General features: G+C 39.4%; 1 protein-coding gene across 1 annotated transcript in view; it reads right to left on the bottom strand.

The window, feature by feature from the left end:
• The window catches only part of ATP7A (ATPase copper transporting alpha), a 116198-nt gene that overhangs the window by 43547 nt on the left and 59185 nt on the right, over positions 1-13466 (bottom strand). The window contains exons 3-5 of the mRNA XM_074205999.1: positions 7191-7662; positions 5988-6713; positions 396-575 (exon numbers count right to left, since the gene is read on the bottom strand). Of these exons, the coding sequence (XP_074062100.1) occupies positions 396-575; positions 5988-6713; positions 7191-7662 (1378 nt within the window). The remainder of the gene's footprint in view (positions 1-395; positions 576-5987; positions 6714-7190; positions 7663-13466) is intronic.

Here is a 13466-nt window from a genome sequence, read left to right as displayed (position 1 = left end):
ACATTTTCTCTATATAAACAAAGACAGAAATAAAAAACATTGGTGTTCAAGGGTCTAATCTTTTTTTTTTTGCAAGGCAATGGGGTTAAGTGGCTTGCCCAAGGCCACACAGCTAGGAAATTGCTTAAGTGTCTGAGGCCGCATTCGAACTCAGGTACTCCTGACTCCAGGGCTGGTGCTCTATTCACTGCGCCACCTAGCTGTCCCCCCCAAGGGTCTAATCTCTTAGTAGGTCTTTTGGAGGCCTAGACTGTGTTTTGGAAATATTTATGCTCAAAAAGGTTTAAAGAAGAGAGATATACAAGGGTAGTGTCAAGCATCAAGATAGCTAGTACCATGAAAAGGACAAAGGGATTCAAAATAGAAAATAAAGTAAAGTTTCCTAAGTTCCTTACCTTCTTCTCGGCGTAGGTTTCTTTCGATGTTTGCTACACACGAGGCACAAGTCATGCCAGTGACCTGGATATAACATTTGGCTGGAGTCTTTGCCTCCTCCTTATCATGAACCAGAGGTTTTGTCTCTTCTTTATTGTGAGTCTGTATCACTGTTTTGCTGCATGTTTCATTATCTGAATCTAAAAGCAACATATTCAATAAAGACTGTGTTATAAACAATACAAGTTTCATTTCCAGAGTCAGGGAAAATAGGGTTTTGCTTAATCACAGTATTCAAGCAAAAGGCTCGTAGTCTATACCAGTGGTTCCCAATCTATGGGCTACTGACCATCGGAGGACCATGGAATTATTGTAAGAGTTCCATTTCATTAATAACATATCTTCTATGGACAGAACACCCTATACGTAAGTAGTTTTCCAAAAATACATAGATGTTATTGTGATTAATAGACAACAAATTTATTTAATGGGATCCTAAAGAAATACTAAATTTTTGGCATCATGTACTTTCTAAAATCAACAGATATTAAAAGTACAACTATTATGTGAAGGATCAACAGATTGTTGGATATTAAAAATAAGGGTGCTCATAATACAAAAAGATGGAAACCACACCTGCCGAGATGCTTCTAATCATTTGACTATGCATATATCCCTACAATATCACCAAGCACTGAATAAACCAGCTATGAAAATCCTTAAATGACTGCTGGGTAATCTGGTCTCTTTTCACTGCTCTGCCTCCTGATTTCCTTACTACAGTCCTGTTCAAGTAAAATCTTAATTGAATCAAAAGAACACAGATCTTATATATCAAGCTCTTCCAACCACTTCTATCCTTCTATGAACAGCTGGTAGATAAATTAAGTGGGGATAGATAGATAAGAGTTGCATCTCAAAACTACTCTTAATGGTCACATTAATATGCTTACTACCCCTATGGAAGTAAATGTTATTGTTTTAAGTAAAATAGGCGTTGGCCTTATTGATCCTTCTCTAGTTATCTGACACTTTTTGTGAGGAGGAGATGGGGTAAAAGTGCCTTCTTGCTAATAAATGTTTACTGACTAACAGATCCTAAGAAGTAGTAGTTTCGCTCTACTCTGCCCCAGTCAGAACATATTTCTCCCTATCAATGTTGACATCCCTATTGTGATATCAAAATCACAACAGAGAAGCACTCTTCAAGGCCCTTTAAGGAGCTTTTAGGTAGACAAAAAGAAGTTCAAAGTTTACAGAAACACTGAAAAAAGATCATACCAGTAACTAAATAAAAAGGTAGAAGAAAAGGGGAAATTATTTCATAAATGTTTTTAATAGATTCTCTGGATAACATTTAAATGAACTGACTTTGAAATCACAAAGACAAGCCCATATGGCAATGATCTGCAGGCCCTTAACCTGGGTTCAAATCCCAGCTCTGCTATTTACTGCCAATCTGCACTATCTTGGACTTATGCCCTCTGGGTCTCTGTTTACTTATCTGTCTCACACACACACAAAAAAGACTAACTGATTTTCTAAGGTTCTCTCCAACTCTACATCTATATGATACAGGTTAATCCTTCAGTCATGTAGTGAATGGAACACCAGCTTTGAAGCCAGGAGGATGGGAGTTCAAAATTCAGCCTCAGACATTTGACCTTACTAGCTGTGTGACCTTGGGCAAGTCACTTAACCCTGATTGCCTGATATCCAGGGCCATCTCCAGTTATCCTGATCCATAACTGGCTGCTGGATCCAGATGACCCTAGAGGAGAAAGTGAGGATGGTTGACTTAGTTCTTCCCCCCTTCTCTCAAATGCAATTCATGTGTTTGTCAAGGCATCACCTTCCTGATTAAATGCTCTTCTTTGAGAATGAAGGACAAATATCACCATCATCATCATCATCTGAAACATGGTATAACTCTATATTAGGAGACTAAAACAAGCTTAGAGTTGAGAATGAGCAGACTCTTCATGATGACCATCCCAGTCAACAAAATCCCCTTAACTACATGGCACAGTTTCTTTCATATGTTCCCTAATTAACATAAGTGGAGCTATTATAAAACAAGCAGCTGAGAATGTTACCCTCATTTTCAAGAGGTAACACAAAGTCCATTGATCAACCCAATAGCAAATTGGGGTGAATGTCAAACTAGATTTGAGGATTTCTAACCCTTCACCTAAATGTAACCAATAGAACCACATTTGTCAAAAATGCAATATTTTCCTAATTAGCTCTGACTAATAGGCAAAAATAAAGTTATTACCTGAAGACTAAAAATACTAAGGAAACTAATAAGCTCAAGTTTTTAACTCTAACTGTAAAAAAATTAACAATGACTTTGGACTGATGGCATGGTAAAAGTGTTTACTCCTCTAATGCAACACATATTTCCATGTTCATTAAGCAGCAACTGGCATCAGAAGAGATCAATAGTAATTACTGCCCTCTTGCAAGGTAAAAGGCAGGGAATTTTTGCTTCCTCTGTAGGTGAGCTAGTTTTCATGGGACTTCATTTTGTTCAAATCTTGACAAAATTTCAGACCATTCCTTCATGCATAAGAAACTGGATTCCCTCCAGTGTCTTAGCTACTTTTCTGGTTATGGGAAAACAACCCAAAGTGTTGAACCTACCCTGGTATTTTGTAGCTAGGAAGAGTACCAAGCAATACCAGAATTGTCAGGGAAAAAATTCCAAAAGATAGCTCATTTTCCACGGCAAAAATTTACCCTAGACAATGTGTAAACCTATTTTATCCCCTTAGTCATGCTTTAAAGCATCCTTCAAAATTACCAATAATTACTCAAAAAACTAGCTAATGCAAAAAAAAATCAGTTAATAAAGGCAATCACTTGCCCATCAATGGGGAATGACTGAACAAATTGTGGAATATGAATGTGATGGAGCACTATTGTTCTATAGGAAATCATGAGGGGAAAAAAAAAAGAAATCATGAGAGATAGGACTTCAGAATAGCCTGGAAAGACTTGAATGAACTGATGTTGAGTGAATTGAGCAGAACCAGAAGAACATTATACACACTATCAGCAACATTAGGTAATGATCAACACGATGGACTTGTCCATTTCAGCAACACAATAATCAAAGATTATTCTAAAAGACTTGTGATGGAAAATACCATCCACATCCAGAGAAATAACTGTGGAGTTTAAATGTAGACAAAACTTACTATATCCAATTTTTAAAAGTTGTCTTAGGAATTATGTTTTTTCCCTCTCTAAAGTCTTTTGTACATTCTAATTGGATTCTTCTTTCATAACATGATTAATGTGGATCTATGTTTAGCAGGGTTATACATGTATAGTCTTTATTAGATTGTTTTCTGTCTGGGAAGGGGGGAGGGAAGAGAGTGAGGGAGAAAAATGTAAAACTCAAAAATAGCAAAAAAAGACTGCTGAAAACAGAGAGAGAGAGAGAGAGAGAGAGAGAGAGAGAGAGAGAGAGAGAGAGAGAGAGAGGAGAAAACAATGGCAATTACTTAAATTTTTCTTTAGGGTTAATTGGGTCATTTTAAGTCCAAGAGACAACCTACTCTATACCTTATTTATTCTTTTACATGTTTGACACCTTTTAAGTGTAAAAGAATCTTAAGTCCTAGAGGCTGACCCTGTCAGCATGACTTGCATTTGACATTTGGCTATTTTCCAGGCAGAACAAGAGAAGCCTCCCCTAACCAAAGATGGGCCTAAAGGCTTTCAAGTATCAAGAACAAGGGAGTCGAATAAACTTCTTCTTTTCATGAGTTTTCTTTCCCAAAGAACAGGCTGTATTAGCATTTACTAATCTCCTATTAAGTGCAAGCTTCTGTACTAGGTCAAGTCCACAAAGAGTTACACTCTCCTGGGAGTCAGTAGGCAAAATAAGTGTGAGTTCTCTGACCCTAGGGCTGAGAATTTGGATGGGGAAAATTGACATCTTTAGTTTCACCAACCTCTAACAGAAATTTAGCATTTCCTTCAATTATCTGAAACCATGACTTGAAGAGTGAACCATAGGAGTCACCAAAAACACACTGAATAGGAGGATCACAAAAGAACCCTTGGTGTAACTAGTCAGTATGGGAGTTAGGCCTTGAAGGAAGCTCTAGATTCTATGAGACAGAGAGGAAGAAGAGGAATGTATTGTGGGCATGGAGGAGGAGGACATGCATTATTGTGAGCATGGCAGGAGATGAAATGTGGTGAATATGGAGAACAGTAAGTCGAACAAGTAGTTTGTAAATTGAAGAGGTCCACAAAATTCCTGAAAGAACTTTCAGGGTGCTGCTGCAAACTAAATTATTACTGATAAAGCTGATGGAGAGATTAATAAATGTTTGTTCAATTAAACAGTTTCATCTGTTGAAGTTAACCTCCAAAAAGTAAAGCATTATGTCAAGGCATCATCAGAATCAGAAAACGGCATAATAATGATGGTTTTATCTGAAACCCTAGGTCCTTCTCTTAGGATCATCATCTTGCTAAGTCAATAAGTTCCTGGGTGGAAGGAAATTTGAAATCTCTTCTAGCTTAATCACACAGATAAGGAAAAGAAGGCCCTGGGAAACAAGTTGTCCAAGGTCAAGGGTGCCTATTAAAGGCAGTTAGCCTTAGAACTTAGGTTTCCTGACTTTCCATTATACCACACTTCCTTTTAATTATTTTTCCTTGTATCTGCTGTAAAATTCCTTTAATCTGGTAAGATTTCCAGAATTAGAAGTGCTAATCCTTCTAGTCTTTCCATGTGATTTTCTTAAGACAGAGGAGTAAATATGCATTAGAAACTAAGCCTTGTAAAATTCTCTATATTAAAGTGAGTGGAATTAATATCAAGAAAAGGTCACCTCCTGCCACCATGTCTTCAAAAGTCAAGAATTGGTTCCTATTTTTCTGCCATGGATCTGCTACAGTCACGGGGCACAGGGATTTTATATTTTACTTTGCCTCAGTTTCTGTGAGAGTGAAATGGGAAAATCTCTAAAGATAACCTTTGTCCTCATTAGAACAGTGGAATCAATGACGTGGTCTGGAAACAACTTTGTGCTCATTTTAGAGAAGTTGCCTGATTTTTCACACATATTTAAATCAGAGAAATGTATGTGGACATTTTCCATTTCACTTTCAGGCCAGATTTGCAATTCAAGTTCAAAACAACAGTAGTTTGTCCCAGTTCACTTATTTAAGACTGGAGTTCAAAGGTATCAACTGGTTCAGTTCTAATTAGAAAAAAAACAAACCATTGGGATCAGTTTTTAAAAAAAAATTAATCTTAATATAAGATTCTGATTAAATAAACATTGCAGATCACAGGATAATAGAATAAGGGCAGGAAAAAGGGCTTTAGGGGTCATCTAATCCAACTCCCTTAATTAAAAGGAGAAGAAACTGAGGACCTGAAAGGTTAATGACTCCTTCTTGGTCCCACAGCTGGTAAGTATGCTGCTAACAGGATCTGAACCTGGGGTGTTCCTGACTCCAAGTCTAGTATTCTGTTCACTGTGATATTCTATAACTCATTTCTACAGGATGAAAACTAAAAGAATCACCAAATTAGAAATAAAACAGCATGATAAAAAATCCAATTGAGGGGAATTAATTACCTGTTAAGGTTGCATCAAATCCCATGTCCTCTATGGCTTCCCTCAGGATTTCTGGAGAGGTCAATAAAGGGTCATATTCAATAATCCCAGTGCCATTGGCAAGTGAGACAAGTATACATTTGACACCTGCTTTTTTCGATATGACACCTTCTATTGACTGCACGCAAGAATTACAAGTCATACCACCAATGTTTATGATTGTTTCTTGAGTCAAAGGTTGGCTAGTGGTACTGCCCCGTGGCTTCTGGAGAAAAGAGACTGTTGGAGAATTCTGAATGCTATTACACTCACTTGCAAGACTCACTTTAAACTTCCCTGGTGAGATAGCTTCTATAACTTTTCTCAGGGCATCTGGAGTGATTAATTTGGCGTTGTACTTCACCACAGCAGATTTGTTCTCTAAAGAAACTGCCACACTGTTCACAGCTGGGAGAGTAGATAAATGGCTCTCAATATTGGATATACAGGATTGACAATGCATGCCATCTATGATGAAAGTAGAAGTTGAGCCCTTAGTGGATTTGGAACTTTTCTGCTGTGATCCCTCAGTGGATTTGACTGGTGTGTTCTTCAGGCGCTCTACGTCAATGTTTCCCAGTTTGAGGTACTTGGGCTGTTTTTTGATGAATGCGGGAAAACCCACAGCCTCAATCTGCCTTTTTATTTCCTCAGCTGTAATAATGTGAGGCTGATATACAATAGATGCTTCTTGATTATCCAAGGAAACTGGAAGACAAAAAATGCATAATTTAATTGTTCCAAGGCCTTTCCTAACAATAACAGGGCATGGAATACTCTGTTAATGCTATAATAAATTTTTTTCTCTTTCATTCTCCTTCTCCTTTCATAGAATATTCTTTTCCTTCCCAGAAAACCAAAGACACTTAATGTATTATTATGGCAAGAGAGAGAAGTAGAATGACTTTTGTAGCCAGGCTCCATGGGAGCTTTACTTTTCATATCCTCCACTCCTTAAATCCTTCAGGTTCCCAAACTTCCCCCTCCAAATAAAGATCTGAGAATCTTCCTCCCTCTAATTAAAGGCATTAATTGACTGACATCCACTGGAATACAAATGTGGGTAGATCAGTAAATATTCCACTTCCATCGCTTCAATGCCCACTCAAAGAATGGAGCTTTGGTGGAAAGAGAAGGATCAAAATCTATCAGTTCAAAAAGAAAAAAAAAAGAAAAGAACATTACCCTTAATTCGCTGAACACCTTGCAGTTTACTAATTTTGCCTTCAATTGTGCTTGTGCATGAATGGCATGTCATGCCTTCCACCTTCAACTTGAGCATGCCACTGGTGTCTTCACTGGAGGCTAGTTTCCTTTCTGGTGCTCCAGTACCTAAACTAACACCCGGAACTAGCTGGATTATCTGATTGGCACTGACAACAGAAGGGATCATTGTCACGGTCACTGTGTTTTGCTGGGGAGAGATTTGAACGCCTGTTACACCCTTGGCCTTGAGCAATGTGCTCTGGACTTGCTCCCATGATGGGGCCAGTGAAGAAGTAACAGACAGAGACAAGGTGTCCATTAAGACAGGTTGAGGGGTAGGATCAGGGAGAGAAGCCTCAAATCCCATATCATTGATAGCTTCACAAAGTGAGCCTGGATTCTGTAGTTTGGAGTCATAAATAATAGTTGCAGTTTTTTTCTCGAGTAAAACCTGTGGAAAGAAGATTGTGAAAGCCAGTGTTAAGTGATAAAACAAGAAGTTTTAAGCTGCCAAATCATTAGACTAGAAACAAGATCAATAAAATGTGCTCGATACTTTCCACCTCAGAGAAATTTCTCTATCACTTTTGACATTGAAAGTTCTCCCTGAAGAAAAAGTAGCCTACACTGGTAAAACTGATAGTTCTGAAAGCATATGAAACATGTGCATGGAAAAACACACTTAGGATTTCCTAATGGAATACAAACTGCTTTTCCCTAACCTCTCATCACACAAATTGCTAAGATACCTGCCCAACAACTCAACAGATTAAATACCAATGGAAATGGATTAACTAAAGAAAATAAATAGCTAGGGAGCTTAATCTGAAAATCAGACACAATTCAATTAAGATAACTTTAATGGCAGGGCAAGGTGTAGACAAGTCTTGCCAAAGTCAACAAATTGCAGTTCTATGTCTGGAAAAAATACTTTGCTTTCTACCAGAGTCAAGGCCCCATTCTCATTCCCATGATCTTGGAGCAGACATTCTGATTCCCCTCCAGTGGTTATATTTTGCTGTCTCCCAAAGGGTCAATGACAACACACTGAGATTACTGCCAAGACAACTTCCCCCCCCCCCCCCCACATCACAAAGATGTCTCACAATGAGGAAAATACACTGAACTGGGTGTCAGAAAACTTGGGCTCTGTCTAGGATCAACTCTTGCCAATTCCTAGATATCCTCAAGTGAAGTGGGCAATTTCCCCAAAATTCAACTGTCTCATATGGAAGATGATAATCCTATCTAGCCTGCCTCCTTCCCAGAGTGTTGGAAAGGTCAAGAAAAAGTAGGGGAGCACAGCCAATGGCAGTGTCTGACATCATAGTTTCAGAGTATGTAAAACACACAGACACACAGACACACACACACACACACACACAGACACACACACACACACACATACTCTCTCTCATTGATACTGGTCTTCTCATTTTTCTACAAACCAGGTATTCTGTAGTTGCCTCCCCCCCAAGACCTGGAATACTCTTCGTCCTCATCTCAATCTTGGCATAGGAAGTCTTCCCAGATTTCCTTTCATTCTCCAGGCCTCCAGCTCTGGAGTCTGGAATGCTTCTTGGTGAGCCTGGGACTCCAGCTCCTTTCCACGGGGTTGTCTACACACACTCTCGCCAATCAGACTGGAAGCCTTGACCTGTTGTCTCCCTAGTGCACAGCACAGGGTCAGGCATACAGCAGGTGCCTAACAAATGCTTACTGACTGAGTGATTACCCCCACTCTCAGGTGGACAGAGATCCTCTCCTGGAAAGGCAGAGTGTGCTGGAAAAGAACATTTGACACAGATGAAGAAGGCCAAATTGTGAGTTTGAACTTTGGACATTAAATTGACCTTTTTAGTATATCTGATTTTTCCTGACAAAAAAATAGTGGGGAATTCTTTTGTAAAAACAAAACAAACAAAAAACCAACAACTAAAAAACCATTAAAAAAATCATTTCCTTGATTTTAAATGCAAAAAAAAGTGCTTAGTGATGAATTTGCTATATTCCTGATAGCTTCACTTTTTATTTCTGAATGACATAAGTAAATAAGGAAAAATCATAGCATGCTAATCAACAAAAAAATCCTGCTGTCATTTTTTCCACGCTTAATACTTGAGAGAGATGGCCTGGAAACCAGAAAGACTTAGGTTCAGGTCCTGCCTCTGAAATACCCTGGATGTCACTGAGCAAGTCACATAATCTCTCAGTGCTCTCAGCAATTCTCTACAACATAAGAGGCAGAGGGGGCAGCTAGGTGGCACTGCAGTTACCAGCTGTGTGATCCTGGACAAGTCACTTCACCCTGTCTGCCTCAGTTTCCTAATCTGCAAAATGAACTGGAGGAGGAAACAACAAACCATCCCAATATCTTTGCCAAGAAAATCTCAAATAATTTCATAAGAAGCAGAGAAAGTATCAAACTGCACTGGTATAGAGAGTTTCCCTAACTAGATGCTCCCTATACCAATAGTATCACAGGTCCATTTCTTGTGCCTATTAACATTCTGCTCTAATGATTTCAAATACGTTGAAAATTGAAACAAGAACAAGAAACAGCCACATTGAAAAGATATTTACCTCATTCTTTTTGAGTCTCTTTAAATACTGTCAATGAAGCAAATTAAATCTATTTCTAACTTGGCAAGATTCAAGACTGCCAAGAGGGAGAATCCCACAAAAGAGACCTTATAAATGAAGTTAAACATCTGGAAATGAACATGAAACAGGAATTTGGCCCTTTGCCCTGAATTAACTTTGCAGAACATATAAAAAAATAAGATTGAAGGCTCTGCATGTCATCAATTGAGTTTGTGTCATATATAGGGAAGTTGATATTTTTAACTAGTTCCAGAAATGCAAAATATATGGAAGGTATGTGAATTAGTCAGCAAACATTTTAAAATTAAGATCTATTTTAAACTCTTGAGATATAGTAACTATATTAGAAATGTAAGGCTTCAGGTACATGTATTTTTACACCTATGTGGTGGGCACATTAAGATCAAGTTAAGATTTCTTGTACAAGGGGATGTTTGAGGTGAGTCTTGGAGGAAGTTAGAAAAAGTAAGAGGCAGAGGTGAGGGAACAGGGCTTCCAGGCCCAGGGGACAATCACTGCAAAGGAGGAACAGAGAAGGGATCTGCAGTTCTGTGTTTGAGGGACAATGAGCAGACCACCTAGACTGGACCCTAGGGTGTGTGAAGGGGCTTGCAACACAAGAACAGCGGGAAGGGAGGAAAGGCCCAGGTTATGAAGAGCTTTCAGTGTCCAACAGGTGACTTCTTCTTTAGTCCTAGAGCTAGGAGGGCGTGAAAGGAGTTCATGGCAGGGCTGGGGAGGGGTGGCTGGGATGGTCAGGCTTTAGCAGCAGAGAAGTAGGGAGAGCCCATCAAGGCAGGGAGACCGGGTCAAAATGAGAGAGGATAAGGGTTAAAGCTATATGAGTGCAAAGAGGGAATATAGACGAGGGACATTTTGAAGGCAGAAATGAAAAGATTTATTAACAGACTGACTGAAGGCTGAGATCATTAAATGGAATAGTAGAGAGGGGGAAGAAAATGCAGCCCAGGAAAAGCCCCTGGGTCATACCCATGCTTAGTGAGTGTGGCAAGGAAAAGAATCAAGAGAGAGCGGCGCCACAAAAAACCAGAGATGAGACAGAATTCAAGAGAAGTGACCAGCAGCATCATGTGCTGCCAAGGGCTCAAGAAGAATGAGGGAGGAGATGGAAAAGGACGTTAGAGTAGGTCTAAGGATTAAGGGCTCACTGTCAACTTTGGAGAAAGTAGTTTCACTTAAATTATAAACTTGAAAATCATTGCAGAGGGTCTAGGAGAGGGGAGAAGAATGAAAGGAACTGACTTCTCAAGGAGTTTAGCCAGGAAGGCGAGAAAAGAGGATGAAAGCTAATGGGGAGACGTAGCAAAAACAAATGATAAAGAAGAAATGGACGTGTTTGCAGGTGGCTATACAGAGAGGGATCCAATAGCTAGCAGTTATGCAGTGTTTCAAGGTACACAAAGCACTTTACAAATATGACCTATGACGTAGATGCTAGTGTTATTCTCATTTAACAGACAGGAAAGTGAGACAGTGAAACATTAAGTGACTTAGGAGGGTCACATAGCTAGTAATAGTCTGAGTTCAAATTTGAACTCAAGTCTTTCTGATTTAGATTTCTAATTCCAGTAATATAAGAGCATGGGGAAGACCAGGAGGGCAATCTGACACAGAAAATGGAAGGGGAAAGAATCAAGGTGCATATAGAGGGCTTGAACTTGGACAGTAGAAGGACCACCTTGTACTTGGCATGTCTCCTCCAGTCTTCTGTGCCCTTTGAAGACCATGCCTGAAAGGAGACTTCACCCTCTTCACTCCTGGCTCTTGTTTACCCTGGCTGCCTTCAAGACTTCCCTAAAGTCTTTCCTGTTCCAACTAGTTACTAGTCAGTGCCTTCCTCTGGAAGCCTATTTGCCATGTAGTCTGTATAGATCTTATATGTCTGATATTCTTTAATACAGAATTAAATATTTATAATCTATATTTCTGATCAAAAAGTGTTCTATTAGCCTCTAATTGAGGTTTGTAAGTTTGGAATGTTAGCTTCTGTTCTCCACACAAGGTCTGTGTCTCTCTAGTTATGAATCTGAAGGCAAGCTCTGACTGTGTGAAATAACCTGTTTTCCTTCTCATTGCATCTGCAAGGATGGCTTTCAAGCTGTGCAAACAATTGGAATGAAGACCATCCTGAGAAGGCAGGAAACTGCTCTGGTTATTTAGATAAGAGACTGAATAAATTCTTATACTCAGGATATTTTGGAAAGGGAGAAATTCCATTGTTTTATATGTCTATATCATATCTAATAACAACATAAAATATCAAGTCAGAAGAGGGGACAGTAGTCCTGTTGCTAATTGGATCTTTGTTAGTTCTGACATAGAACAGACTTTAAGGATGGGTTAGAAAACCATAATCAATGAAACCTTTACACATAAATGTGTAACCTGATTGGTTGACTGCCAAAATTTTACGATTCTTTGTTAAATTTCTATAAATATTGTTTATTCATATAGTTGTTGTTGGCATCTGTAATGATGCCATCCACCCACAGGTTCCAGTAAGATCCTCGAGAATAAAACTTCATTTATAAAACTAACTTTTGTTATTTCATTTTTCACCTAAGAAAATTATGGTTAACAGTATCTTCCTCCTATTAGAATACGAGTTCCTTGAGGGCAGGGACCCTGCTGTGCTTTGTATTCCTTGTAGTTAGGACTCTACCTGGAAGATAGGAATTTCCTCCTAAATGATTCTTCAGGAGGGTTTTTGTGGGGTTCCTCAGCTGAGAAGGTTTGGGGAGGGGTTACTGGGGAGGTTTAAGGGGAGAGTGCAAGAGAGAAGTGATGTAATAAGAGTAGAATGATTGCCTTGCTTCAGTGAGGATCCAACTGAGATTAGCTATTCATGATTTCCTCTACTTCTATTCAGCAGTAGAGGAGACAATGTGAGTAATTCAAGTAATCCAAGGTTGGAACGTGGCAAGGTATGATCATTAATAAGAAAAGGGGTCAAGGGATTTGAGTTGATTTGATACAGGGAGTTATGGACATAGGAGATGTTGTGATTAGAAACAAATATAGTAGAAGGAAAAATATTATCTATGCCTGTCTGGGGGCTCCCTGTAGTTCAAAATTACTCCATTGTTAAATATAAATTTGCCAAGATGGGAGCAGCCTCAGCTTGGTCCCCCCCCGCCTTCAACTTTCTGGCTTTTAGTCTTTACCTGACCTAGGTCATGCTTTCCTAGATGGGTCAAGCTTACCCTGGAGTGACAATCGTCTTCCACAGGAAATGACGAGTTGGATTTAGAGGTCACGTACTTTGGGACAGGGAAGACCAGCATGTAGCTTGCCTATTGGAGAATACCTGGAATACTCCCAAGCACTACCTTTATCTAACCCACTACAAAAGAGAAGCCCCTCCTTCTTCATCCAACCTTCATCCTGCAAGGAAGGCAATCTCTAGCTCTGGTTAAGTGCCACATGCTCCTAGTTAGGTCTGCTAGAAAACCATGAACCTCTAGGCCACATGGCTGGACTAAGTCAATCCTTATGGTTGTCTGTTCTTTCCCTCTCAGCCAGGTCTCCTGGCTATTTTCCTTTTCACTCTTTTCCCTCAGGTACCTGGCCTGGGCCTTTCTTATTCCCCCTGACCTCAAGTGGCTTATAAGCAGCTTGCTGTTTCTCCAG

This window comes from Macrotis lagotis, chromosome X (genome assembly GCF_037893015.1).
Source record: "Macrotis lagotis isolate mMagLag1 chromosome X, bilby.v1.9.chrom.fasta, whole genome shotgun sequence".
Taxonomy (NCBI): Eukaryota; Metazoa; Chordata; class Mammalia; order Peramelemorphia; family Peramelidae; genus Macrotis; species Macrotis lagotis.
This window is presented reverse-complemented; position numbering and strand designations above follow the sequence as displayed.